Genomic DNA, 26,556 nt, shown 5'->3' on the forward strand with positions numbered 1-26,556 from the left:
GGCATAACCTATGCTACCAGTGCAATAGATTATAGGCTGACCCTATTATACCTTTTACCTGGGGCACTCATGGATTACACAGGTTCTGTGGCTGATTAACTACTCAACCTTCAATTCCCCCCCCCCCCCCCCCCCCCAAAAAAAAAAACTCAGAAATTGTCGGGGGAAGGGGGGGGGGGGGGGGGTATGGGGGGGTATGTGTGAACTAGGTGAAGAACATGATTTTAAACCTATCTAAAATGATTTTAGTTTAAAATATATATATATATTGCTTTTAATTAATTATTTTCTTTCAAACATCGATCGAGAACATTGTGACCATCGGAACATCGGAACATCAGGAACATAGCAACCATCGCGGCTTTCATTTTGGAAGCCGGGAAAGCCTTCAGGTTTACAGGGGGGGTCTGGGGGTGGCTTGGGAGGGTTAATTTACACTTCCCCAGCGGCTACTATTGTCTGCAGCTGCCGGGTGGAGGGTCCTGCCGTGCTGACCGATTAGCAGTGATCAGCAGCACGGCAATCAGTAGGGGAGAGTGCAGGGAGGCAGAGGGACCTCCCGGTCCCTCTGACAGCAGCAGCGGAGGGAAGTTTCCCTTCCCTGCCGCTGCTAACACTCTCTATCTGACTGGTCGCATCCTGCGTGACAAGGTCAGATAGAGCACTTGCAGGCATGGTCGCATCTGATGCGACCATGCCAGGCAAGTGGTTAAAACCATCTGAAATGTAGGCTTGAAGTCAGCCAGTCACAGAACCTGTGTAATCCCTGAGCGTCCCAAGTAAAAGGGATAATATGGTCACCCTAAATAGATTGTATTAGTAAAAACTTATGCATGACTACAGATGTGTATTCTTACGACTTTGCTCCATGCGCTACAAGTCGCGTTACACATAACGTGTGAGTGCCGTGTGACTCGGTAGCGCCAATCGTCTTTTTTTGCATGTTTTGCCGCAAAAAATGTGTCTCAGACGCAATGTAATGTAATAGGACGCAGGAGTAGCTTCTGCTGCTTAAAATGATATGCGGCATGCCTATATTCTGTGTGTGATTGCGGCTCTATCTGCATCCGAAATTAAACGTGTAGCATAGTATTTTGGGGCTAATTCAGGTTGGATCGCAAATTGCCTCTGCGGTGGTCGCAGGGCGGGGCGGCAAAGCTCTGTTTCCAGGGCGGAGGCGGAGCTTTGAGGAGATGGCCAAACAGGGGGCGGTGCGGTGTGAACGGGGGCGCGATCGCGGTGGCTGCGTGACGTCACATGCAACCGCCGCGATCGGGAACATGGTGGCGAGCCTCCTGCGGGCGCAGCTAAACTGCAATGAAGCAAGGAGGTGAGGCGGCGGTCAGCATGCTGGGCGGCCTTGCCCAGTGATGGGCGGTCCCCAGCATGCGATCCAAAGAATTGCAAATTCTGCAGATTAGCAGATTTTGCAATCCTTACTGAATTAGTCCCTTTGTATGCAAATGCAGTCACACACAGAATATAGGCCTGTTGCATCATGGACGGATCTAGACTTTTCTTTAGGGGGGGGGGGGGGCACTTTACTGTTTAATCTTGACTCCTCCCTCTACAGTCCCAACTCCTCCCATCTGCAATCCTAACTCCTCCTCTCTCAATTCTGACTGAACTTTTTGAGTAAGACTGAGATAGAGCTTTGTGATTGTTCTATGTACATGTAACTGTGCTATGGGGTAATTGTTTCTATTAGCCCTAGTACCCATACACCAGCAAGTGAGGGTCAAATGCTCTGTAACCCTCTGCCTCAGGCTCTCCCCGGAGAGCTCTCTTCTTCTCAAAAGTGGGCGTGGCTATGACTGTGTTAGGGGGGGGCGACCCCCCCCCCCCTAAATCTGGCCCTGTGTTGCATATCATTTGAATTAGCAGAAGCTGCTCGTGCGTCCTATTGCATTACATTGCGTCGACTAGAAGGGCAGTTTAGCACGACTGCAGCAAGGATGTAAGAACACATCTGTATACTGCACCTTTACTGTCAGTGACTTTTATACACGGTTACCCATGAGCCCTCAGTGCTGCCAGCTTGGATAAGTGACTCTGTAGGATCTCACAGCACTGACAGGCTCAGATTTATTAAGACTTGGAGAGTGATACATTTCACAGTGATAAAGTACCAGCCAATCAGCTCCTAACTGCCATGTCACAGGCTGTGTTTGGAAAATGACAGGAGCCGATTGACTGGTAGTTTATCACACTGCGATTTATCACTCTCCAAGGCTCGATAAATCTGAGCCTAAGTTAGAGGGTCCTTCTCTATGTTCACTATCAGCTGATCGTATTTATAAACTCAAGTAAAAAAATAATGTAAGACTCTAGAAAGAATGTTTTTTAAAAAAAAAGTCAGGTTATGTAAAGGTAAAAATTATTATTATATTTGTTTAAAATGAACGCTGGCTGATTTTCCTGTTCTGTCAGGAAACTCAATTAAATGCCCTCCTTACAAAGTGGTTTCCCGAAATCAGCCCCACACAGGAATCCTCCCAGAAACAGACCCCAATTGATCTCCTGATGAGCCCATGCAGACCCGGGCAGAGCTGCAGAGTCGGTGTCAGTATCTCCTGGCGACCGCCGTCAAGTCTCCGCCACACCAAAATATGCTGAAAATGTCCCATACTCTCTTCTCTGTGCATCAGATATCAGCACAAACGGCAGCATAACACATAGTACAACACAATTGTTGTCTGCTTTATACAGGCTGGCTGCCCTATAGACATCTTCTCTAAATACTGGTGTTTTAAAGAAGAGTACTCAGTATTCATCCATGTTACTTACTAAGGTGAAGAGCAACTTACAGTGACACATGGGACTCAGACAGAGAAAGAGACAGACACCGCCAGACACTGTCATAGGGTGGAATGCCAAACCTCAGGCAAGTCATACACTGGATTAATGTTTCATTTCCCCCATGCTTTTTGCAGTATACATTATTTCACTGCTGGGTGAAATAATCAGGCGCCACGGCCTGGTCTATCGCTGCTATGCAGATGATACACAACTGTACTTGTCCTTTGCTCCGGGCACTGATAACCCAATAGCAACCCTAACTGGCTGTCTAGCTGAGCTACAGGAGTGGATGAGCGCCAGTTGGCTGCGACTGAACCCGGATGAAACAGATGTCCTTATGATAGGACCGCAACATCAAAGGACAAGACTGCAGCATAGCCAACCAACTGACTTACACTCGGGGATTCAGAATTACAAACCACTGATCGTGTACAGAATCTTGGCATTGTCCTGGATGGTGGCTTGACACTTAAACGTCAGATATCAGCCACGATCAAATCCTCATTCTTTCACCTGAGGATCATAGCCAGAATCAAGCACTTAATTCCCTTATATGATCTGCCAAAAGTCATCCATGCATTTGTATCATCTCGATTAGACTACTGTAATGCTCCCTATAACTTGGTCTCCCAGCAAAAGAACTACACCGCTTACAGCTGGTGCTAAACACAGCTGCCAGGCTGTTAACCAACCAGCGCCGTTTTAGCCACATAACACCCATCCTCTACTCCCTTCACTGGCTGCATGTAAGATGGCGAATCATCTTCAAGATTGGCTTACTGAGTTTCAAAGCATTACATGACCTAGGCCCAAGGTACCTGAAGCTGCTTCTGATTCCATACTGCCCTACTCGATTACTGCGATCTGTAGATGAAGGATTTTTATCAGTACCTACAATCTCCCGTAATTCATCTGGGGGTGGAGCTTTTAGTCATGCGGCTCCGACCCTATGGAACTCACTTCCCCGCACAGTGCGAGAGGCAACAACTATAGAATCCTTCAAAGACAGACTCAAGACTTTCCTGTTTACTCAGCATTTCCATAATGTCCCTTTAGTATCTCCATGCTTCTGTATTTTATGAAAAGCTGTTCTGTACTTCATTGTTTCTGTAATGTATTATGCTATGTATCTGAGTCCTATTGGAGAAAAAGCGCCATATAAATAAAATTATTATTATTATTTAAGGTGCGCCACCCAAAGCTTTTCATAGTTACGCTGTAAAGGGGAATGATAGATGCAGCGGATCTGATACCAAGTTATACATGTCTAGCTCCAGCACACGTCATATACATCATATTTACAGTATGTCCAGAAACCAGGGTGAGAAAGAGAAGCCACTTACCACCAGCTCAGAGAACCGGGCATTCAGCTCCTCCGGGGAAGGAATGGGCCCTGCAAACTCCAGGAACTGGAGCGGATTATTGTCCTTGAGATTAATTTCAGGGTGTTCGCTGCTCCCGAAACAGCACAGGAACCCCAATGCATGACGACTCCTTTTCCGGGGAGCCATGATCATCCTGTATGGTGCTATCTGCTGATCATGATCTGGGGAGACACAGAGAGAGAAACACTCAGCTTGATCGTTCTGTCGCCATATCATAATAGTAACATTTATTTAGAATGGCAATAAAATGGCCGATCCCATGACATGACGTTTGCGGTAAGGGCCACCGGTCTTATCACTGTGTGTGCAACATGCATTGTATATTACATCTATTCACTGTGCCCACACTTATATACAAATCCTGAAATGTTATCTATACCAGCATAGACCAGTCCAGTCACTGCCGGAGTACCAGCCTACCCAGTCAGCAGGGTACTAAACTTACTACTCCTGGGGGTCACTGTGAGCAATGAAGGAGGAGCGGGATCTGATGCCAAGGTATTAATAATGTACAGCTATGATACGGGGTCTGATGTTCATCTTTACCAGGGCCTCGGAGCATTCTGCGCCTATACGTGATTACATAACCCGTCCAGCAGAAGATCCCACCAATATATATAGATACCAAACACTGCAGGTGTGGCAGATATAACATGTGCAGAGAGAGTTAGAAATCTAACTCTCTCTGCACATGTTATATCTGCCCCACCCTGCAGTGCACATGGTTTTGCCCAACTGCTAAAAAATTTGCTGCTGCGATCAGGTCTGAATTAGGCCCTATATCCTGCCGAATACACCCATAGATTAGGACTGCCCATAATGAGAAAGCAGGATGCATATTGCTGTTATATATGAGAAGCAATGGTGCAGACGTGACACAGAGCTGACACTCCGCAGAGCAATACTGTCCACTGGTAAACTGGAGATAACCGTGTTTTAGAAGGAGCATTTAAGTTGTATCATGTTTATTTTCCTCCTATGTTAAATGCACATGTAAATATCGAGAACACAAACAGACAAGAAGATCTGTGGTTACCGGTGGTAATCAGTGTCATATATTGCACGATGCCAGATTGTAAGGAAAGTTCAGCACTCACTCGATACATAAACATGGTTCCTAGAGGTATATTTACTAAAGTGTGGGTATATTGAAGTGGAGATGTTGCCCATAGCAACCAGATTCTACTTATCATTTATCTAGTACCTTCTAGAAGATAATATCTAAATTCTGATTGGTTGCTATGGGCAACCAATCAGATGTTGATATCTGATCAACTTGGGCAACTTACAGAGAGTATAATTTAGCATCTGCGTTTATGCTTTGTTTTAGACATACTATAGTCCATAAATAACACATAATACACCACGGACTCCAACCAGCGTTTAGTATTAAACACCTCACGGACAGAATAAAAGTCGGGTTACCAAGCTACACACAGGCGTCACCCAGTATAGGCCGTGGGGCGCTCATTCAGCGCCTGCTGATCCGTCTCTAGAGTCCCGCCCCCTATCCTCAGGGGAGGAGAAACCAGAGACTGCACTGCACAGAGGCCTGATACCAAGTAGTGACGCCACGCCTTCAGCGCAGCGCACAAAGGAGCGGGAACTAGCCGTGAGAGAGGAGGAGCAGAGGTAGCATGGCATAGAGGAGCGGGAACCAGCTGTGAGAGAGGAGGAGCAGAGGAGGAGCTGGGTAGCATGGCACAAAGGAGCGGTAACTAGCTGTGAGAGAGGAGCACAGGAGGAGCGGGGTAGCCTGGCACAGAGGAGCGGGGACTAGCTGTGAGAGAGGAGGAGCAGAGGAGGAGCGGGGTAGCATGGCACAGAGGAACAGGAACTAGCTGTGAGAGAGGAGGAGCAGAGGAGGAGCGGGGTAGCATGGCACAGAGGAACAGGAACTAGCTGTGAGAGAGAAGGAGCAGAGGAGGAGCGGGGTAGCATGGCACAGAGGAACAGGAACTAGCTGTGAGAGAGGAGGAGCAGAGGATGAGCGGGGTAGCATGGCACAGAGGAGCGGGAACTAGCTGTGGAGAGAGGAGGAGCGGGGTAGCATGGCACAGAGGAGCGGGAACTAGCTGTGAGAGAGGAGGAGCAGAGGAGCAGCGGGGTAGCATGGCACAAAGGAGCGGTAACTAGCTGTGAGAGAGGAGGAGCGGGGTAGCATGGCACAGAGGAGCGGGAACTAGCTGTGAGAGAGGAGGAGTAGAGTAGGAGCGGGGTAGCATGGCACAGAGGAGCGGGAACTAGCTGTGGAGAGAGGAGGAGCGGGGTAGCATGGCACAGAGGAGCGGGAACTAGCTGTGAGAGAGGAGGAGCAGAGGAGGAGCGGGGTAGCATGGCACAAAGGAGCGGTAACTAGCTGTGGAGAGAGGAGGAGCAGGGTAGCATGGCACAGAGGAGCGGGAACTAGCTGTGAGAGAGGAGGAGCAGAGGAGGAGCGGGGTAGCATGGCACAGAGGAGCGGGAACTAGCTGTGAGAGAGGAGGAGTAGAGGAGGAGCGGGGTAGCATGGCACAGAGGAGCGGGAACTAGCTGTGAGAGAGGAGGAGTAGAGGAGGAGCGGGGTAGCATGGCACAGAGAAGCGGGAACTAGCTGTGAGAGAGGAGGAGTAGAGGAGGAGCGGGGTAGCATGGCACAGAGGAGCGGGAACTAGCTGTGAGAGAGGAGGAGTAGAGGAGGAGCGGGGTAGCATGGCACAGAGGAGCGGGAACTAGCTGTGAGAGAGGAGGAGTAGAGGAGGAGCGGGGTAGCATGGCACAGAGGAGCGGGAACTAGCTGTGAGAGAGGAGGAGCAGAGGAGGAGCGGGGTAGCATGGCACAGAGGAGCGGGAACTAGCTGTGAGAGAGGAGGAGCAGAGGAGGAGCGGAGCGGAGTCACAGACAGCGGGGTAGCATGGCACAGAGGAGCCCGAAGGTAAGAACCAGCGCATCCCGGTGAGTAATAATAAATATCTGCGAATCTCGTCATCATTTTCTCTACATAGATTTTCAGCTTAGAGGGGCAGCTCTAAATCAGTGGAATGTGAAAAAAAAGTTACCATACAATATATATGTATATATCTGTATATAAAGATGTATAGATATGTGTATATATCTACATCTAAAAGTTACATAGATATATCTATCTATCTATATACTGTAGATAGGTATATAGTTATATTTGTGAACATGTGTACCTTTCAACTGTGACACGTGAATCAACTTGAAGATAATTTGTTTTAGTCCACTCACATTAATAAATAACATCTACTTACTAAGCCTTGGGTGGAGATAAAGTGCATGGAGATAAAGTGCCAGCCAATCAGCTCCTAACTGCCATGTCACAGGCTGTGTTTGAAAAATGACAGATATGAGCTAATTGGTTGGGACTTTATCTCCATCCAAGGCTTAGTAAATAGACCCCATAGAGTTGTATAATTATATCTGTAAATCACCTCCCAGCACTTGCCTGTATATAGGAGACCTCACGTGGGCGGCCGCCAGTAGCAATCCCTCCAGTGAGTCCCCGTGTGGCCTCGCTGCGCTCGCCACAGGTTATATTCCCAGTCAGCTGGTGGTGTAGACCCACCAACCTAGTGGGAATATATGGAGGTGGTCGGTATTTCACCGGCTGTCGGGATTCTGGCGTCGATCTCCTGAATGCCGGGATCACGACAGACGGGATTTTAACGGCGTCCCGCTATACACAAACCCCTGTTAGACCCACTTAGTACCGGCATGATTGGATATTATTGCATATTAGTGTCCATCTCTCAGCACGCTAATGCAGGAAACACTTCCACGGCCATTTATAAAAGCCCAGTGTTACAGGGTATCTGGGATACATAACACACAGGGCGACTGGCACAATGATGCCAATTATCTTCCTTCTCTAAAAGCTGCTGCAGAGCTTTCTGTCAGTGCCTGGCAGAGCCAGTACATCCCACCCCATCTACAGTGTGAATAATGCCATTGTCCTTCCCTGTATTACAATGCAACCAAGCAAAACACCGATGTTGTTTACCTCAGAATGAGGCTCGTTCAGCTGCGGCTGCAATCTTATGCCATAGGCAATAGTGATTATATGCTAATATGGGCAGAAGCTAACCTGAGCACAGGGAGACGCCAACTGCTAGCGCCGCATTTCCATCCGATCGCGTATAATTGCTGATACATCGGTACCATCGTCAGAGATCGGGTCATGTCGCAGAGTCTGAGTGCCTCTGTAGACGCGCAGGCTGAGCTGCTCTCCCGGGACGCAGAGGGTTCTCCTCTAGCAAAAGTGATCACAGCTGCTAATTTATGGACGCCCAGAAAACGCCATCTGAGAGGCCATGACAGGCCTGTGTAAGGCCAACCACTACCCGTTCCCACCCCCAAACGCTATGTACCTGTCATGAACTTCGCGACTAATTCCTCGTTGCGATCGCAATTCACTCACTTCGTGTGCGCGCTTTGGCTCAGACGCATGCGCAATAAGAAAACATCGACCGATGTGCGTACAACAGACACTTTGAGACTGCACCTGAATAAGCCTCCATGTGCCTATTTGTTAATGTGAATTAAGATCTCTCGAATGTCTATTGTGTCAATCCCAAAACAACGTCCAACACTATACCTCACTAATTTAATCTTAACTGGTGTAATATACTGTACATACTCCAGATACATTCATTGTATCCTCGCTAGCTGCTAAAGTCTCTCTGTCCTGAATACAATCATTATATAGCCTGAGACACTTCCCAGGTCCCCTGTACAGCCAGTACACAGACACAGGGGTATATTCAATTCCTGTCGTAAACTGACGTCTTGTCGGAAAGACGGCAGTTTCTGACTGTTTTAGATAGGAAGGGGTTCTGACCTATTCTTTTTCCTGACTTGTTTCCTGACTTGTCGGAAAATACGTGGATTGTCGGAATCCACATATCATGTCGGAAGCGCGGCAAACTCGACAGAATTTAAACCCCGTGTCCGACAACGTCAATCCGACTTTTAAAAAAGTCGGGTTGCCATTGTCGGAATGGCCAAAACCTGTCGAGTTTGGCCAAGGCATTGGATACTGACCAGTCGGATCCTTTCCGTCGAAAAGGATCCGACAGCAACTGAATATACATGGGCCCGCATATTTGCGCAAATGTGTGCTAAGAACTTCAATTATACTCCATGTTAATTGTGAGGGTTTATTTAAATTATTCTTACTACCAGTGTTCTTAGTGCTAGGAGTGTGCATCTGCATCTCTCTTCCTCCAGCATCGTATAGAAGCCTCAGCATGATAGCACCTCTTCATATCTTTAGTAATAGGATGTGCAGTCCAGGTCCCCCCCCCCTTTTTTCAGCAACTGAATATACCCCACAGTGGGGTAAATTTACTAAGATGGGAGTTCTAGTTAAGATGGTATGTTGCCCATAGCAACTGATCAGATTCTACTTCTCATTTATCTAGCACCTTCTAAAAGATAATAATACCTGGAATCTGATTGGTTGCTGTGGGCAACCTCCCATCTTAAAAAGAACTCCCATCTTAGTAAATTTACCCCAGTAGGGTAAATTTACTAAGGTCTGATTTTTTTTAGAACTGGTGATGTTGCCCATAGCAACCAATCAGATTCTACTTAACATTTATCTAGCTGCTTCTAGAAGATGATAAATAGAATCTGATTGGTTGCTGTGGGCAAAATCACCAGTTCTAAAAAATTCCCACCTTAGTAAATTTACTCCAATGTCTGCTGAGAAAGAGGGAGATGTATGACAGACTGGAGAGAGATAAAGTACAAAACAATGAGATTGTAACTGCCATGTTAAAAGCTGTCTTTGAAAAATTACAGATAAGCTGGGTACCTACACACTAGGTGTTAAGTCTCACGATTTGTCGTTATGCGCTAAATAAAAAATGACTATTTATTATTATTATCATTTTTTATTTATATGGCGCCACAAGGGTTCCGCAGCGCCCAATTACAGAGTACATAAACAAATAATCAAACAGGAAAACAGCAACTTACAGTTGAAGACAATATAGGACAAGTACAGGGTAAATAAACATAGCTACATCAGCAGATGACACTGGAATAAGTATCAGGTGGCAGAAGACTGCTGGATTTGGTGCAGTTGAAGATCATTAAAGTAAGAAAAAGGATAAGCACATGAGGGAAGAGGGCCCTTCTAAAGGGGAGGGGTAGACAGACAGGGGTGACACAGATGGGGTACATAGAGAGTGTGGAAGGTTAGGATAAGATTTGGCTAAGTTTGGTGAAGAAGTGGGTCTTGAGAGCCCGTTTGAAGTTTTGTAGAGAGGTGGAGAGTCTGAGCGGGAGAGGAAGGGAATTCCAGAGAAGTGGTGCAGCACGTGAAAAATCTTGGAGGTAGGAGTGGGAGGAAGTAATCCGTAGGCAGGAGAGTCGACGTGCATTAGCAGAGCGAAGAGGACGGGTGGGAGTGTAAAGGGAGATAAGGTCAGAGATGTAAACAGAGATGAGTGGGTGAGGGCTTTGTAAGCGAGTGTGAGAAGCTTGAAATGGATTCTGAAAGGGAAGGGGAGCCAGTGAAGGTCTTGTAAGAGAGGAGAGGTGGACGTAGTGCGTTTGGTGAGGAAGATGAGCCGGGCAGCAGCATTGAGGATAGGTTGGAGTGGAGAGAGGTATTTGTCAGGGATGCCAGTCAGGAGGAGATTACAGTAGTCCAGTCTGGAGATGACCAGTGAGTGGATAAGAGTCTTAGTCTCATCCTGGGTCAGAAAGGGTCTGATACTGGAAATATTTTTTAGATGAAAACGGCAGGTTTGTGAGAGGTGATAAATGTATTGCATACACACTGTGCAATCTTTCAATCTTTCGTTATGATATATCATGCATTATTAGGTCATTTGGTTGTTTACTATTTACTATATACAGTATATTTAGTTTGTTCTGGAGTTCAATGGAAATCGGAACAACCATCACATCATTTGCAAATTGTCTACTGTGTACCCAGCTTTAGGAGCCGATTGGTTGGTAGTTTATCTCTCTCCCAGCTTTGATAAGTCTCCCCATTTTTTCCCATCCCACATGAACTTATTCCAGCCTAGAAAACAGAGTGAGGAATTTCTGTTGGGACACAATCAAACAGATATAAAAGGCGAAGAAGCACATTCACCGAGTTTATTCCTCCCGGCCAAGAGATAGGTCTTAGTTTCCAGGAATTTAAATCCCTTTGAATCTGCTGCATAAGTGAGACGTAGATTAACCTCAAAATATCAGTTGGGATAGTTTGGAAAGAAACTCCAAGGAGGTGTATAATATTGTCACCGTTCCAATGGAACTTCTACTGCAATTCAGTGTCAGGGCTTGGAGTTGGAAGCAGGTTCAAGTGAGGTTCAGGGCTTTCAATTGGGAATAGTTTATTTTTAAGTTGCACACTTTGCTAAAAACTGTTGAGAGAAGCTTTGATGGTACTGTTGGGAGAATTGCATACATTTATAGCTAATTAATTAAGCAAACGCTTATTCTGCGTCCATTCAGAGAATTATCTTGTGTTCTGTCTGACTTAGAGTTTCTGAGGGTATACTACAAACGCTGGGACTCTCCCCTTTCGGTGGACACTGGCAGCTTGTCTCTACTCTCCCCAGAACCAGAGATATCAGCCTACCAGCAGCTGGACCCTGCTCCATTTCCACACACCTGGTATGCAGTTTCATATTTTCGTCGCTGGATTGCTCTGGCTCCTGAGCTCTGATCCGCATGTCTGTGTATGTACCCACCTTAAGTGGGACTCTCTAGTTTTTTTTTTTTTTCTATTCCGTTGAAATCTAAGAAATCTATTTCCAGGAACTGGAGATATCTGCAGTCAAGCAAGCTGCCCTCCTACCGGAAAAATGATGAATATTGAATAATCTCATCCTAACCCTCTGTTACACGCTCACCGTCTACCCCGTCTGTGTCACCCCTGTCGGTCTGCCCCTCCCCTTTAGAATGTAAGCTGTCACGAGCAGGGTCCTCAACCCTTATGTGCTTATCCTTTGCTTACTTAAACTGTCTTCAACGGCACCAAATCTGGCTGTTTTCTCGGACCCTGATACTTATGTCAATGTCGCCTGCTGCTGTAGTATGTTTATTTACCCTGTACTTGTCCTATATTGTCTTCAACTGTAAAGATGGGTACACACTGGCCGATATATCGCCTGTTCTATTGAACAGCCGATATATCGCGGGTCTATCCGTCGTTCACAGACATATCGCGTCGGCCCCGCAGCACAGCCGACAGCCAATATATCTACCAATATATTGGCACGTCGCTGTGTGTGTACGGGCGACCAGCCAGCCACCCGTACACATGTTGCGGCGGCCGGCGGTGATTGACAGCTGAACTAGGCGGGCGTGTGCACACGCCCACCCGGTTCATGACGTCAGTCCCCGTCAGTCAGTGTGTATGCACAGCCCACTGCCCGATCCGTCCATAGATATATTTGCCAATCAATTGATCGGCAGATATATCTATCAGTATGTACCCACCTTAAGTCACTATTTTATTGTTTTATTTTGTTTATGTACTCTGTAATTGGACGCTACAGATCCCTTGTGGCGCGCTTATAAATATAGGATAATAATAAAATAATAATAATATTTAGCCCACTTTACTATCCACCCCTCCCCTGGGTATTAAACACCCCCTACCACCCTGGAAGTCATGTACCGGGGCCCCTTCATTTAGCCCAATGCCCCTTCTACAGTTGAGTGTTCTCCCTCCTTCCCCATCTCCCACCATCTGTGCAGTAAAGGAGAAATTAGCAGAAATTACTGCTCCAGGTCCTACATGCTGAGCGGAAGATAGAACACCCCCTACCGCCCGCAGGACATCAAAGCTGCCGCTGATAGCACCCCCCACCCCTACCGCTGGAGAATGGGTAGGGGCCCTAGTGCATTGCTTTGTCCAGGGGCCTACACTGCTGTAAAGATGGCCATTGATTCAATTGTGTTTCCCAACAGCTGTCACTAGAGGGTACCTGACAGAGCAATTCAATTGTTGCTCCGTTCGGGTGTGAGTGCCGCAGAGGACACATTTCTTCTCACAGCCTCCTGAGAGATACAGTGCAAACATAACAGGAAATAAAGTACAGAAGAATTACAAAGCAGGATACAAACCAGCGTAAACATATTAGACTAGCCTCCTGAGGTGGCAAAAAGTCAATGGTTTGGGTGTCCTGACCAGGACTGTAGATGGGTTTAGCCGCAATACATGTCTAAACACTGACTATTTGGGGACAACAAGTGTGATAAATTATGGGCACCTGGAACAACTGAATTGCTCCACTGGGCGCACATTAATTAGTGTCGCCCATGAAACATCTGAATTCTCCCTTGATGACATGGGCAACCAGTGGTTGGCTGCCTAAACGGAATGAGTCAGTGATGCTATTTACTGTTTTAAGCAAAATTGTACTAACTGTTGGAAAGTGGGGATGTTGTCTTGGGTGGGGCTTTCAGCATGGGATTTAGGGGGGAATTCAATGATCCCTGTTAATTTAACAACTATTAAATTAACCTGTTTTCAGGCGTCCGGGATAAGTTCCCGGCCCTATCAACACAACTACGGCACCCGAAAACAGGCCATTTATTGAGGATTTATCTGTTCAGACCTGAAAAGAAATCCCCGTTAAGTGCAGACCCCGGGCTGCCTTTGGGTACTAATTGAATAGCCCTGGAGATTAACTAGCCCCAGGTGGCTAACTGAATTCCCCCTATATATATATATATTTCTTTATTTTTCAATCTACCCTATTGTTTTATGGTGTTCAGATCTTAGGTGCGACACTGCCTCCCTTTATAAGGCATTTATGAGCTTCCAAGGTTATGAGCTAAGAGATTTTATCTCAATTGCCTATTAAGATTATGGAAAGGTCGTTTATCACAAGCTTTATTACCAATCAAGGTGTAACAGGGTCCTCTAGTGGAATCCCAGGGCTGAGTCAAAATCTCCAATAATCGGAACGGAGTCCAACGTTTTAGGAGCCTTGACCAAAGATCACACTTGACTTGAGTTACTGACATTGTTATTAGACATTGCACCCGCAAGAAAGGGATCTCTCTGCCTTCTGTCTCTGATAAGGAGTCTCAGATGTTTACCTGGTACAGTATGTTCTGTGAAAACAAAATGTTCAAGCCTTTGGGCCTAAAAGCAGTAGCTCTAAAATGGGAATGCAGCTGTAAGAATATAACATAAATCCCTTTTTACATAGAATTTATGATATTTATTGTACTTTTATCATGGCCAACGAACTATTTAATGATTTTAATTTAAGCAACACCAAAGTTATTAAATTAGATTAGGAGAAGACTGGAATACAAAAGAAACGTTTATATTGTCTAAGTATATAATGTAGATTGCAAATTATTATTAGTATTTATTATATATTATAGGGCAGTGGTTCTCAAACTCGGTCCTTAGGACCCCACACAGTGCATGTTTTGCAGGTAACCCAGCAGGTGCACAGGTGTATTAATTACTCACTGACACATTTTAAAAGGTCCACAGGTGGAGCTAATTATGTCACTTGTGATTCTGTGAGGAGACCTGCAAAACATGCACTGTGTGTGCCCCCGAGGACCGAGTTTGAGAACCTGTGTTATAGGGTGTCACAAGGGTCTGCAGCCCATACAGATATAACAGTGCAAACATAACAGGAAATAACGTGCAGAAGGATTACAAAGCAGGGTGCAAACCAGCGTAAACATATTAATCTAGTGCACATTTTACCTTATACTGTACATACTGTAAGATGATCAGGGTGCCCTCTCCTGGGGTAGATAAGGTATTCCCGATACACACGTGATACCGTAGATTGAGGAATGTTGAATATTATTTATTTATTTATTACCAGTTATTTCTATAGCGCACACATATTCCGCAGCGCTTTACAGAGAATATTTGGCCATTCACATCGGTCCCTGCCCCAGTGGAGCTTACAATCTATATTCCCTACCACATGTACACATACACACGCACACATTCTTACTAGGGTTAATTTTGTTGGGATCCAATTGACCTACCAGAATATTGTTTGGAATTGTGGGAGGAAACCGGTATACCCGGAGGAAATCCATGCAAGCACAGGGAGAATATACAAACTTCACACAGTTAGGGCATGGTGGGAATTGAACCCATGACCTCAGTGCTGTGAGGCAGTAATGCTAACCATTACATCATCTGTACTGCCCAATATTACTCAATGTACGGTATCACGTGTGTACCGGGAATAACTCATGTCATCTTGCCATTAACAGTCTAATAGGCCCTACACACTTACCGATTACACTGAGCGATATGAACGATCTCGTTCATTAATGAACGAGATATCGTTCATATCACTCAGTGTGTAGGCACCAACGATGAACAATGCGCGGCCCCTCGGTCGTTCATCGTTGATGTCGGGTCGTTTATACATGCAATCCAATATGGACAATCTAGCCCATATTAACATGCAGGGCTATGGGGACGGGTGACGTCAGGGAGTGAAGAAACTTCACTTCCCCCGTCACCTCCACACTCCACCCCGCCGCCGGGTCGTCCGTATAGGCCATCTGGCACCTCAGAGGAAAATGGCCAGTGTGTAGGGCCCATAGCCGGTGTTCAAAGTGACTCACGAAATGTCAGATTACAACCGATGCAGGTATGGACACTTCTAAGATGTCACAGTACGGTGGCGCCACCTATCATTACCTTTAGATACTGCTATCCCATGACTTCAGTGTATATAATTATGCAGTTAATGTATACTGGACATGATTTCTGGTATATGGACAATGAACGCATCTGGTCTTGAAAGCGGTCCTTCCCACCTGCACTAAAATTACCTGCATGATCCACTCATTGATCGGCCGGATACTTATGATTTGACCACACACCTGTATGTATGTGGATTGGCCCCTGTAGGACCAGCTCATTAAGTAGAACACAAAATAATTTATATAAAAGAATAATTACAACTCTCTGCTGGGATGTGCCGATGACCACGATATTTCCCCACCACTCTGTTCTGCTCACAGTCTCCGGATTCATGACTGACATTTACAGAATCTCTTAAAGGGCTGCTTAGCATACTGATTCCACTAACATGTTCATTCCTGACATATCATGGGAACAGAGGGACTTGTTAAACCGTCGCACCACACAGTGCGTAAGCCAGCTCCGGGGGTGATTGGAAACAAAAACAGATATGGATAGCGAGGGTTACGGCTGATGAGTGAACTCTGTAGATCACGCTGTTGCTTATCCCGCCTTGACTGCAATGTGTCACAAGACCGTCTATGGTATCTGTAACATTTTGCGCACAATATTTTGATTCGCTAAAATCATTTTGTCCAAAACATGAACTGAGTGATGTCCCACTTTGCTTATCATAAAGAGCTGAAGAATTTTGCAGAGCGTATCACTGGTCCCCATGTAGCAAAATCTGGAAAAGGGCCCAGTCTATGCGGGGCCCTTGCTCCGCTCACAGTGGGCGGGCCTCTGCTGAGGTTCAGAGCTTCATTTTGCAGGGGTTGTACAGAAAAGGCAAGGCAGGTACCTCCAAAGCATCTAAACCAGTGATAGGCAGCATGCTTACAACTGCAAGGGCTGTATTGGGCATCACTCACCTTACGTCATTCACAAAGGACCGCACATTACCCTTAATCTCAGATATAAGGTAAAACAATATATTTACTCAAAGAAAGCAACACCTCTCTAATAACATAACCGCAACATTTGAAACAAGCGTATTAACTGCTCTGAGAAACAAATCAGACAATATAGCTGGGGGCCGCAGGTAAATGATCGGAGGGCAATTGGAACGCATGTTTCCAGTCATTGATCCAAACAGTTCAATAACCGCCTGGAATTCCCAGCTCCTGTACTTTCCATACAGTTTGAAAGTTTCCAGCTGCATCAAAGACTTATTCAACGTTCACACCTGAGGGATTTACTACTTCGCTGCGTTTATAATTGCACTTATCTGACTCATCAACCAGAGACAATATACACGTTTTAAGAATAACATGGTTTAGAATTACACCCCAGAGCCTGGCAATGTGTCAATGCTGGAGGCGCTCACTGTACATCGTCCATGGTAAGGTGGTACCTGGACTCACACAATTACCCAGGTAGACTGCCCCAGATTGCTAGACATCTGCTGGAAGGTGGAATCTACAAGATAAGTGTTTTATAACACAGGACGTTAATACTGACTGATAGATGCATAATTCCAACATAAAACGTTTGTGTATTACTATTATGGTTAGAGCATCAGAGATCCTGTAAGAAAACGTCTGCAGGATGTGAGTTGCCGATAGAAACTGTAGATGCTTAGGGGTATATTCAATTGATGTTGAATTACTGAAATTGTCGAAAAACTGAGCTTTTTCGACCAAAAAACCATGTCGAATCGGATTCGACAATTCAATGCGGCACTTATCGACAAAAAACCTGTAGTTTCAGTTTCGACTTTTTACTATTCGACACTTTCATGTCTGTAATGTTAAAAATGCGGCATTTCGACAAAAGTATATTCAATTGAAGAATGTCGATTCTACATCAGTGCTTTTCGACAGTCAATTCTTCAATTTCATTGCGCCTCCTTTTTCTGGCGTGAGCTGATAAGAAATCTTAAATACTTTTATTTTTTGGTGCTTTTTTGATTTCTAATAGCATATCTATTTATATTTGAAGGGATTATCTACTTGGTTTTTCTATTTATGACCCACAAGTGTTATATAATTGATTTTTTAAAAGAATATTATTTCCTGTACTCGACTGAGGGAAATGTACCCATGATTCCACAGTTACCCAGTATACACTTCTCCAAAGCCACTCCTCTCTCCTCACTCCCGTTTTTGAGACTTCAGGGAGACGAGCAGCCATTACAGTCAGCTCTCTTGTGGAATCGTTTTTTAGGACAATCCCTGCGTTTTCCAACATATATATCAAATTTTTTTTATATCTTATATATGTTTCCAAATAGCGGGAAGTCGAATCCAGGCCGCCCACTATTCGACGATTGGTCCGTTTTTCGACAGAGGCCGTGTCGAATACGTTTTTAAATTGAATATGTCGAATTCAGTGTGACGGTAGAGGGTTTCGGCTGTCAAAGAGTGTCGAATCCAAAAACTGACGAAACCATGCCGTAATTCGACTTCAACTGAATATACCCCTTAGGGAGTAAAGGGACCAATGCTGGTTTATGAGAACACGGATTTATTTCAGCAGTTACCCATCAGGGGCAACTGGACCTGGGGAGATCTCTGCAAACGTATCTAAGGATTAGCTAATACCTTCTATGCACATTCTGGAGGACATAAATACACATTTTAGGAGACAAAAACATTTATTAATAAAACATCTGTACCAATGTATAAAGCTGTAAACCTTTCATTACACACGTAAAGGAACATCACTGCCCAGGGGGTAAACGTATGAAGCAGTGATAAAGGTGGAGAAGTGAGCCAGTGGAGAAGTTGCCCATGGCAACCAATCAGAATTGAAGTAACATTTATAATTTGCATACTATACAATTATACAGAGCAGCTGATTGGTTGCCATGGGCAACTTCTCCAGTGGCTCACTTCTCCACTTTTATCACTGCTTCATACAGTTACCCCCAGGTTAGAAAGGCGCCTAGAGAGTTTCCATAACAGGAATTGTCACACCTTTACAAGTTGCTGTATGAATTTCCCACTGGATGCAGAGGTACAGCTTATATAACTGGTTTAAGCGTCAATAGCAAATCTGCCTTTTGTCGCTAGACGCCTGAGAAGTTTGCTGATGATATAAATACACAACAACAAAAGCTGCCGGAGCGCACTTAGAAGCCAATATATTCACATTATCTGGAATCAAACAGGCCCTTTATCAGCCCAAATGACATTGGCCCTCATTCCGAGTTGATCGCTAGCTGTTGTTGTTCGCTGCGTAGCAATCATTTTAAAAAACAGCAAAACTACGCATGTGTATGGGGCGCAATGTGCACGTGCGGCGTACGGGTACAAAGAGCATTGGTGTTTTGCACTGCTTCTAGCGACGATTCCTTTCGCACAGCCGATCGCAAGGAGATTGACAGGAAGTGGGAGTTTGTGGGTGTCAACTGACCGTTGTCTGGGAGTGTTTGGAAAAATGCAGGCGTATACAGGCGTTTGCAGGGCGGGTATCTGACGTCAATTCCGGGACCTTCGTCGCAGCAATCATCGCACAGAATAAGTAACTACAGGGCTGGTCTTGTTTTGCACAAAATGTTTTTGTACCGTTCTGCTGCACAGGCGTTCGCACACTTGCAAAGCGAAAATACACTCCCCCGTGGGTGGCGACTATGCGTTTGCACGGCTGCTAAAGTAGCTAGCGAGCGATCAACTCGGAATGAGGGCCATTGTGGGCAAGAAAGAGGTCATTACGTAATGAAGTAATAGAAAAGCAACCTTTGTGTGTTTGGATAGTCAAGTCCATGTGTAGAGCGACAGAGTTTACACTGGCACCAAATTAAAGAAATGGGGGAAAGGAAATTGTTCTCCAAAGACTTGGAGTAAATGTAATATAACAGGGATAGCTGCGGTGTTATCCTGAGGTATCAGAGGTTATTGGAATCCTGTGTGGTCCCACTACACAGATCTATCTGCCTAAGAAAAGGGAATTGAAACTCCTTTAGAGAGAAATTCTTGGGGGGTTTCTGTGCCCCCTCCAGCGAACCAAACGCCTGCAAATCCCAGTAATCGTCACATAATGTTGTTCTATGCAGCTGAAGGACATATGCCGAGAGAATGCGGTTTACTGGGCCGGCGGGAATTTACCATAAATGCTCCATTTTATCACCTCATGAGTGGATGCCCACTTGGGCCTCGGTCACGCGATACGCAGGATTTATGCTGTTATTTATGCAGATTTCTAGAAGCCTAGAAAATGTGTATGAGGTCTCAGGAGCAGAGATTTTATCATACACAGGAGATTGAACGTATGGACTGTAACATCGTATCATGCAGATCCTCACGGTTACCCATTTTATAGTGTAATTACTGTTATACTGTGCAGACTAGCGATACTGCAATATGTGCTTCCCGAAATCACAGGGAATTTATTATAGGACTAGGTGATTCATCGCGCCCTACGGGTGCTCTTCACACCGTCGGTTGGGGCTACGCCCCGTTAACCCCTGCACGCCTTTGAACATACGCAGGCTGGTAGATAACAGAATCAGAAACGCAGGGCAGTATAGAGGGCATACAGAAATGGTGTCCGGTTGAGAAACGATAGAGAGGCGTGGGGGGGAGGGGGGGGGGATGTAGAGAAACGCTGTGCGATGGGTAAAGGATAGGGAGAGGCAGGGTGGTAGGTAGAGGATAAAGAGAGGGAAGGTGTTAGAGAGAAAATACCGTTGCAAGAGGCTATGACCAGTTAACACCTGCACGGGCTTCAGCTGTGCTATAATTGTTATTATATGGAGTATTACCTGAATTTTTTTTATGGCAGTGGGTAAATATTGTAAGGGGGGAGGGCGTGCGATTGTCAAGGGGGCGTAGCCCTTTGTGAGGGCATGCAGAGTGGCCGCAGGGCACAATGAATAACATAGTGTAGTATATACTGCTAGTGTCTGCATCATGAAGTACCAGATGACTAACAGCAATGCACTGTAGATAAGACACCAAAGTGCTGTGGCCACAGGTAGCAGAGCCGCTTATACACACAATGGCCACAGGTAGCAGAGCCGCTTATACACACAATACCCCCAGGTAGCAGAACCGCTTATACACACAATACCCAACAGGTAACAGTGTCGCTTATACACACAGTGCCCACAGGTAGCAGGGCAGCTTATACACACAGTGCCCACAGGTAGCAGAGGCACTTATACACACAATACCCACAGGTAGCAGAGGCGCTTATACACACAGTGCCCACAGGTAGCAGAGACGCTTATACACACAATACCTACAGGTAACAGAGGTGCTTATACACACAGTGCCCACAGGTAGCAGAGGTGCTTATACACACAATGGGCACAGGTAGCAGAGCCACGTATACACACAATACCCACAGGTAGCAGAGCCGAGTATACACACAATACCCACAGGTAGCAGAGCTGCTTATACACACAGTGCCCACAGGTAGCAGAGCCGCTTATACACACAGTCGCCACAGGTAGCAGAGCCGCTTATACACACAATACCCACAGGTTGCAGAGGCGCTTATACACACAATGGGCACAGGTAGCAGAGGCGCTTATACACACAATGGGCACAGGTAGCAGAGCCACATATACACACAATACCCACAGGTAGCAGAGCCGCGTATAGACACAGTGGCCACAGGTAGCAGAGTTGGTTCTACACACAATGGCCACAGGTAGCAGAGCCGCTTATACACATAGTGCCCACAGGTAGCAGCGTCACTTATACACAATGGCCACAGGTAGCAGTGTCGCTTATACACATAATGGCCACAGTATTAGTATACTCACAAAAGTTTGGGGGGTTTGGAAAGGGGGTGGGTTCAGTGAGGTGCCTATCCGTGCGGCTGATCAGCCCGATTCAGGGCATCACTTGTAGCGGCTGCGGATGGTGTCCGAGGTGCTACGTGTGGTGGAGGGGTGGGTGTGGGAGGGGGTCCAGAGGTGTTGTGGGTGGCGGAGGGGTGGGTGCAGGGGCACGGATGGCGGAAAGGGTGCAGAGGTGCTGTGGGTGGGGGAGGGGGAGGTGTAGAGGGGGCGTGGATGGGGAGTGTAAATGCTGTTGGTGGGGGAGGGGTGGGTGCGGGGGACTGTGGATGAAGGAGGGGGTATGGAGGTGATGTGTGTGGGAGGGGTGATGTAGGGGTGTGCGTTTGGAGGTGCAGGGGGGGTGAGCTTAGGGGATGGGTTTCAGAAGTGCTGTGGGTGGGGGAGGTGTGGGTGTGGGATGGCACGGATGGGGGATGTAGATGTTGTGGATAAGGGAGGGGTTGATGCGGGGGAGCTGTGGATGGGGGAGGGAGTCCGGAAGGGGTTCGGGTGGTGGTCCAGAGGTGTTGCAGGTGGGGGAGGGGCAGGTGTGGGAGGTCCGCAGATGGGGAGGGTGTCTGTGGATAATGCGGGTGGGTAGGTGCAGTGGTTGTGGGAGTGGCGGGTGCGGGGGTGTTGCGGGTGGGGTAGGTGATCTGGATGGGGTAGGTGATCTGGATGTGCGGTAGCCAGGGGAGGGGCGGGTGCGGGGATGACACGGATGGGGGAGTGGGTCCGTGGGTGCTGTGGATGAGTGAGGGGTGGGTTACGGCGGTTGTGGCGGCCCGGATGTGCTGCTGCGGTGGGTGGGGCAGGGTGCCGGTGCAGGGATACCGAGGTTGGGGTAGGGTGGGGGTGCAGCTGCGGCAGGTGGGGGAGGGGCGGGGGTGGGGAAGAGGCGGGTATGGGGATGCTGTGGGTGGGGTGCGAGGGGGGGGGGCGTGAGGGGGTGTGGATGGGGTCTGTAGATTCTGCTGGTGGTGGAGGGGCAGGTGCGGGAGGCTGTGGATGAAGGAGGAGTCTGGAGGTGCTGTGCGTGGGGGAGGGGTGATGTAGGGGAAGGTGGGGTTGCAGGGGTGCGGGGGTTAGGTGATGGGTTGTAGAAGTGCTGCGGGTGGGGGAGGTGTGGGTGCGGGATGGGGTATGTAGATGCTGCGGGTGGCTGCAGGGGAGCCGTGGATGGGGGGAGGGGGTCCTGAGGTGCTGTGGGTGGTGGTCCAGAGGTGCGGGGGGTGGTGGCGGGGAAGGTGTGGTAGGTGTGCGAATGAGGGAAGGTGTCTATAGATGATGGTGGTGGGGGAGGGGCCGGAGGTGCTGTGGGTGGGGGAGTGGCGGCTGTGGGGGTGTGGTGGGGGTCCTGATGCGCGGCGGGTAGGGGAGGGGCGGGTGCGGGGATCAGAGGGCGCTGTGGGTGGGTGAGGGGCTGGTGTGGGGTTAACGCAGTTGGGGAGGGCCAGCTGTGGTGGTGTTGCGGGTGGTGGAGGGGCAGGTGCGTGGGTGTTGGGGGGGAGGGGAGGGGCAGGTGCTGTGTGTGGGGGAGGGGGCCGTCTGCTGGGGTGGTGCGGTTGGGTGGGTAGGAGGTGGGTGTGAGGGTGCCACGGTTGCGGGGGTGGGTGGTGCTGCAGGTAGGGGAGGAGTGGGGGTGCTGGAGCAGGGGTGCTGTGCGTAGGGGAGGGGCGGGGGTGCCATGGGTGGGGGGTTGGGAGCAGGGGTGATGTGGGTGTGGGAGGGGTGGGGGGTGCTGTGGGAGAAGCTGGTGTGGGAGTGCAGTGGGTGGAGGAGGGGGGGTGCTGCGGGTGGTGGGCTGGTGCCATGGGTGGGGGCACAGGTGCGTGGGTGCAGGGGTGCTGCGGTTGGGGGGTGGGAGGCGGCTGCGGGGGTTTCCGGGGGTTGGGGGGGGGGGGGGGTTGCGGGAGTAGGGGTGTTGCGGATGGGGGAGGGGTGGGTGCAGGAGGGGCAGATGCGGTGGTGGTGCGGGTGGGGTGGAGGGTGCAGGGGTGTAGCGGGGGGAGAGGTGGGTATGGGGGTGGGGTGGGGGTGCCGCGGGTGGGGGAGGGGGTCGTTTGCCGGGGTGGTGCAGTTGGGTGGGTGTGAGGGTGCCACGGTTGCGGGGGCGGGTGGGGTGGGGGTGCTGCAGGTAGCGGAGGGGTGGGGGTGCGGGAGCAGGGGTGGTGTGCGAAGGGGAGGGGCGGGGGTGCCATGGGTGGGGGGTTGGGAGCTGGGGTGATGTGGGTGTGGGAGGGGTGGGGGGCTGTGGGAGAAGCTGGTGTGGGAGTGCTGTGGGTGGGGGAGGGGGGGATGCTGGGGGTGAAGGCGTGGTGCCATGGGTGGGGGGACAGGTGCGGGTGGGGTGGAGGGTGCAGGGGTGTAGCGGGGGGAGAGGTGGGTATGGGGGTGGGGGAGGGGCGGGGGTGCCGCTGGTGGTGGAGGGGCGGGGGTGCCGCGGGTGGGGGAGGGGCGGGGTTTGCTGCAGGTGTGGGGGCAGGAGTGCTGCGGGTGGGAGTGGATGTGGGGAGATGCGTTGGGTGCCGCGGATGGGGGGGCGCGGGTGTCGGTGCTACGGGCGGGGACGGGAGTGGCGCGGATGGATGCCGCGGGTGTTGGTGCTACGGGTGGGGGAGAGGGCGGGAGTGGCGCGGGTGCTGGGTGGATGCGGTTGGTTGCCGCGGGTGGGAGGGGGAGCGAGTGCGGCTGTCAGTGTCAGCATTGTCCCCTGAACTCTGCAGCAGCCGCTAGTCTGTGAGGCGGGTAGTGTGAGTTCCGCTCACAGTTAGCGGCTGCAGTGTCACCAGGGAGTGTACGGGGAGGAGGGTGACAGGGGACAGGGCGGAGACGGGGAGGGGACTGGGCGGGGATGGGCGGTCAGAGGGAGAGGACTTCTGGTAGATCTGTGCCTGTGACTCCGCCCAGCATTACGGCCAGGCACAGAATCACAGAGTTGGGCTAATATATAGGAGATTCTATCTATTTTCTCCACTGTTCCATAATTCAATCATGATTTATCTATATCTCATATCTCAATGTAGGAACCAGAAAGCTCAAGGGAAGTACATATTGCCAGTCATCAAAAATAGGGACAGCGAGTAAGGAACATCACGTTAAGATCAAGGTAAACCCTTTAGGGGTCTATTTACTAAGCTTTGGACTCCTAACCAGGGACGGACTGGGGCTTCTTTCCGGCCCTGGCATAAGTGCACGCACGCGCGACCAGCAAGGGTCACGCGGACACTGCAAATAGGGGCGTGTCGTGAGTCAGGGGGGGCGTGGACTCATGACACCCCCCCATATTGCTAAGCAACAGGGCATGCGGACACTGCAAGTGGGGGTGTGCCACGAGTCAGGGGCGTGGACTCGTAGCGCGCACCCCCATATTGCTAAGCAACGGGACACTACGTGCGGCGGCGGTGGCAGCGGGGGGCAAACCAGAGAGCCGGGAGCCTTCCCTGCTCTCTGTGGACCGGACCGGCCCACAAGCCCTCCTGGCATTTGCCAGATGGGCAATCCAGCCCTGCTCCTGTCATCTTTCAAACACATCCTGTAACATGACAGTTAGGAAGCCGATTGGCTGGTACTTTATCTCCGTCCAAGGCTTAAGGTGGCCATACACTAATGCGATTTTGGCCTTTTTTTATACGATTTCAAAAAGAAAAAGAAAAACAGACACAGCAGCTCTTTTAAGTTCAGTCTTTCAGAAATTCTAAGGGGCTCATTTAGCAACGATTGATAAACCCATTGTGGATGATAAAACTCGTTGCGTATGATAAACGGTGCTCCAGCCAATCAGCTCCTAACTGCCATGAGTTCAGATCCTATTATGTGTTTGAAAAATGACAGTTGTGAGCTAATTGGCTGGAGAACCATTTATCATACGCAACAAGTTTTAGCATCCACAAGTTTTAGCACTCGTTGATAAATGGGCCCCTAAACGTAAAAAAAAGGGCAAAATGCCCCCAAAAAATAAGAATTTACTTACCGATAATTCTATTTCTCGGAGTCCGTAGTGGATGCTGGGGTTCCTGAAAGGACCATGGGGAATAGCGGCTCCGCAGGAGACAGGGCACAAAAAAGTAAAGCTTTACTAGGTCAGGTGGTGTGCACTGGCTCCTCCCCCCATGACCCTCCTCCAGACTCCAGTTAGGTACTGTGCCCGGACGAGCATACACAATAAGGGAGGCATTTTGAATCCCGGGTAAGACTCATACCAGCCACACCAATCACACCGTACAACTTGTGATCTAAACCCAGTTAACAGTATGATAACAGAAAGGGCCTCTTAAAGATGGCTCCTTAACAATAACCCGAATTAGTTAACAATAACTATGTACAAGTATTGCAGATAATCCGCACTTGGGATGGGCGCCCAGCATCCACTACGGACTCCGAGAAATAGAATTATCGGTAAGTAAATTCTTATTTTCTCTATCGTCCTAAGTGGATGCTGGGGTTCCTGAAAGGACCATGGGGATTATACCAAAGCTCCCAAACGGGCGGGAGAGTGCGGATGACTCTGCAGCACCGAATGAGAGAACTCCAGGTCCTCCTTTGCCAGGGTATCAAATTTGTAAAATTTTACAAACGTGTTCTCCCCCGACCACGTAGCTGCTCGGCAGAGTTGTAATGCCGAGACCCCTCGGGCAGCCGCCCAAGATGAGCCCACCTTCCTTGTGGAGTGGGCTTTTACAGTTTTAGGCTGTGGCAGGCCTGCCACAGAATGTGCAAGTTGAATTGTGTTACAAATCCAACGAGCAATCGACTGCTTAGAAGCAGGTGCGCCCAACTTGTTGGGTGCATACAATATAAACAGCGAGTCAGATTTTCTGACTCCAGCCGTCCTTGAAATGTATATTTTTAAGGCTCTGACAACGTCCAACAACTTGGAGTCCTCCAAGTCGCTAGTGGCCGCAGGCACCACAATAGGTTGGTT

The 26,556-nt window shown here is 48.6% G+C and overlaps 1 protein-coding gene across 4 annotated transcripts in view; it reads right to left on the reverse strand.

Moving 5' to 3' along the window:
* Positions 1-26,556, reverse strand: part of DAAM2 (dishevelled associated activator of morphogenesis 2) — a 471,074-nt gene that overhangs the window by 364,549 nt on the left and 79,969 nt on the right. For all 4 annotated transcript variants that reach the window (XM_063918836.1, XM_063918833.1, XM_063918835.1 and 1 more), the window contains exon 2: positions 4,143-4,345. In XM_063918836.1, the coding sequence (XP_063774906.1) occupies positions 4,143-4,316 (174 nt within the window). In that variant the 5' untranslated portion in view covers positions 4,317-4,345. The remainder of the gene's footprint in view (positions 1-4,142; positions 4,346-26,556) is intronic.

Source organism: Pseudophryne corroboree, chromosome 4, assembly GCF_028390025.1.
Source record: "Pseudophryne corroboree isolate aPseCor3 chromosome 4, aPseCor3.hap2, whole genome shotgun sequence".
NCBI classification, from domain to species: Eukaryota; Metazoa; Chordata; class Amphibia; order Anura; family Myobatrachidae; genus Pseudophryne; species Pseudophryne corroboree.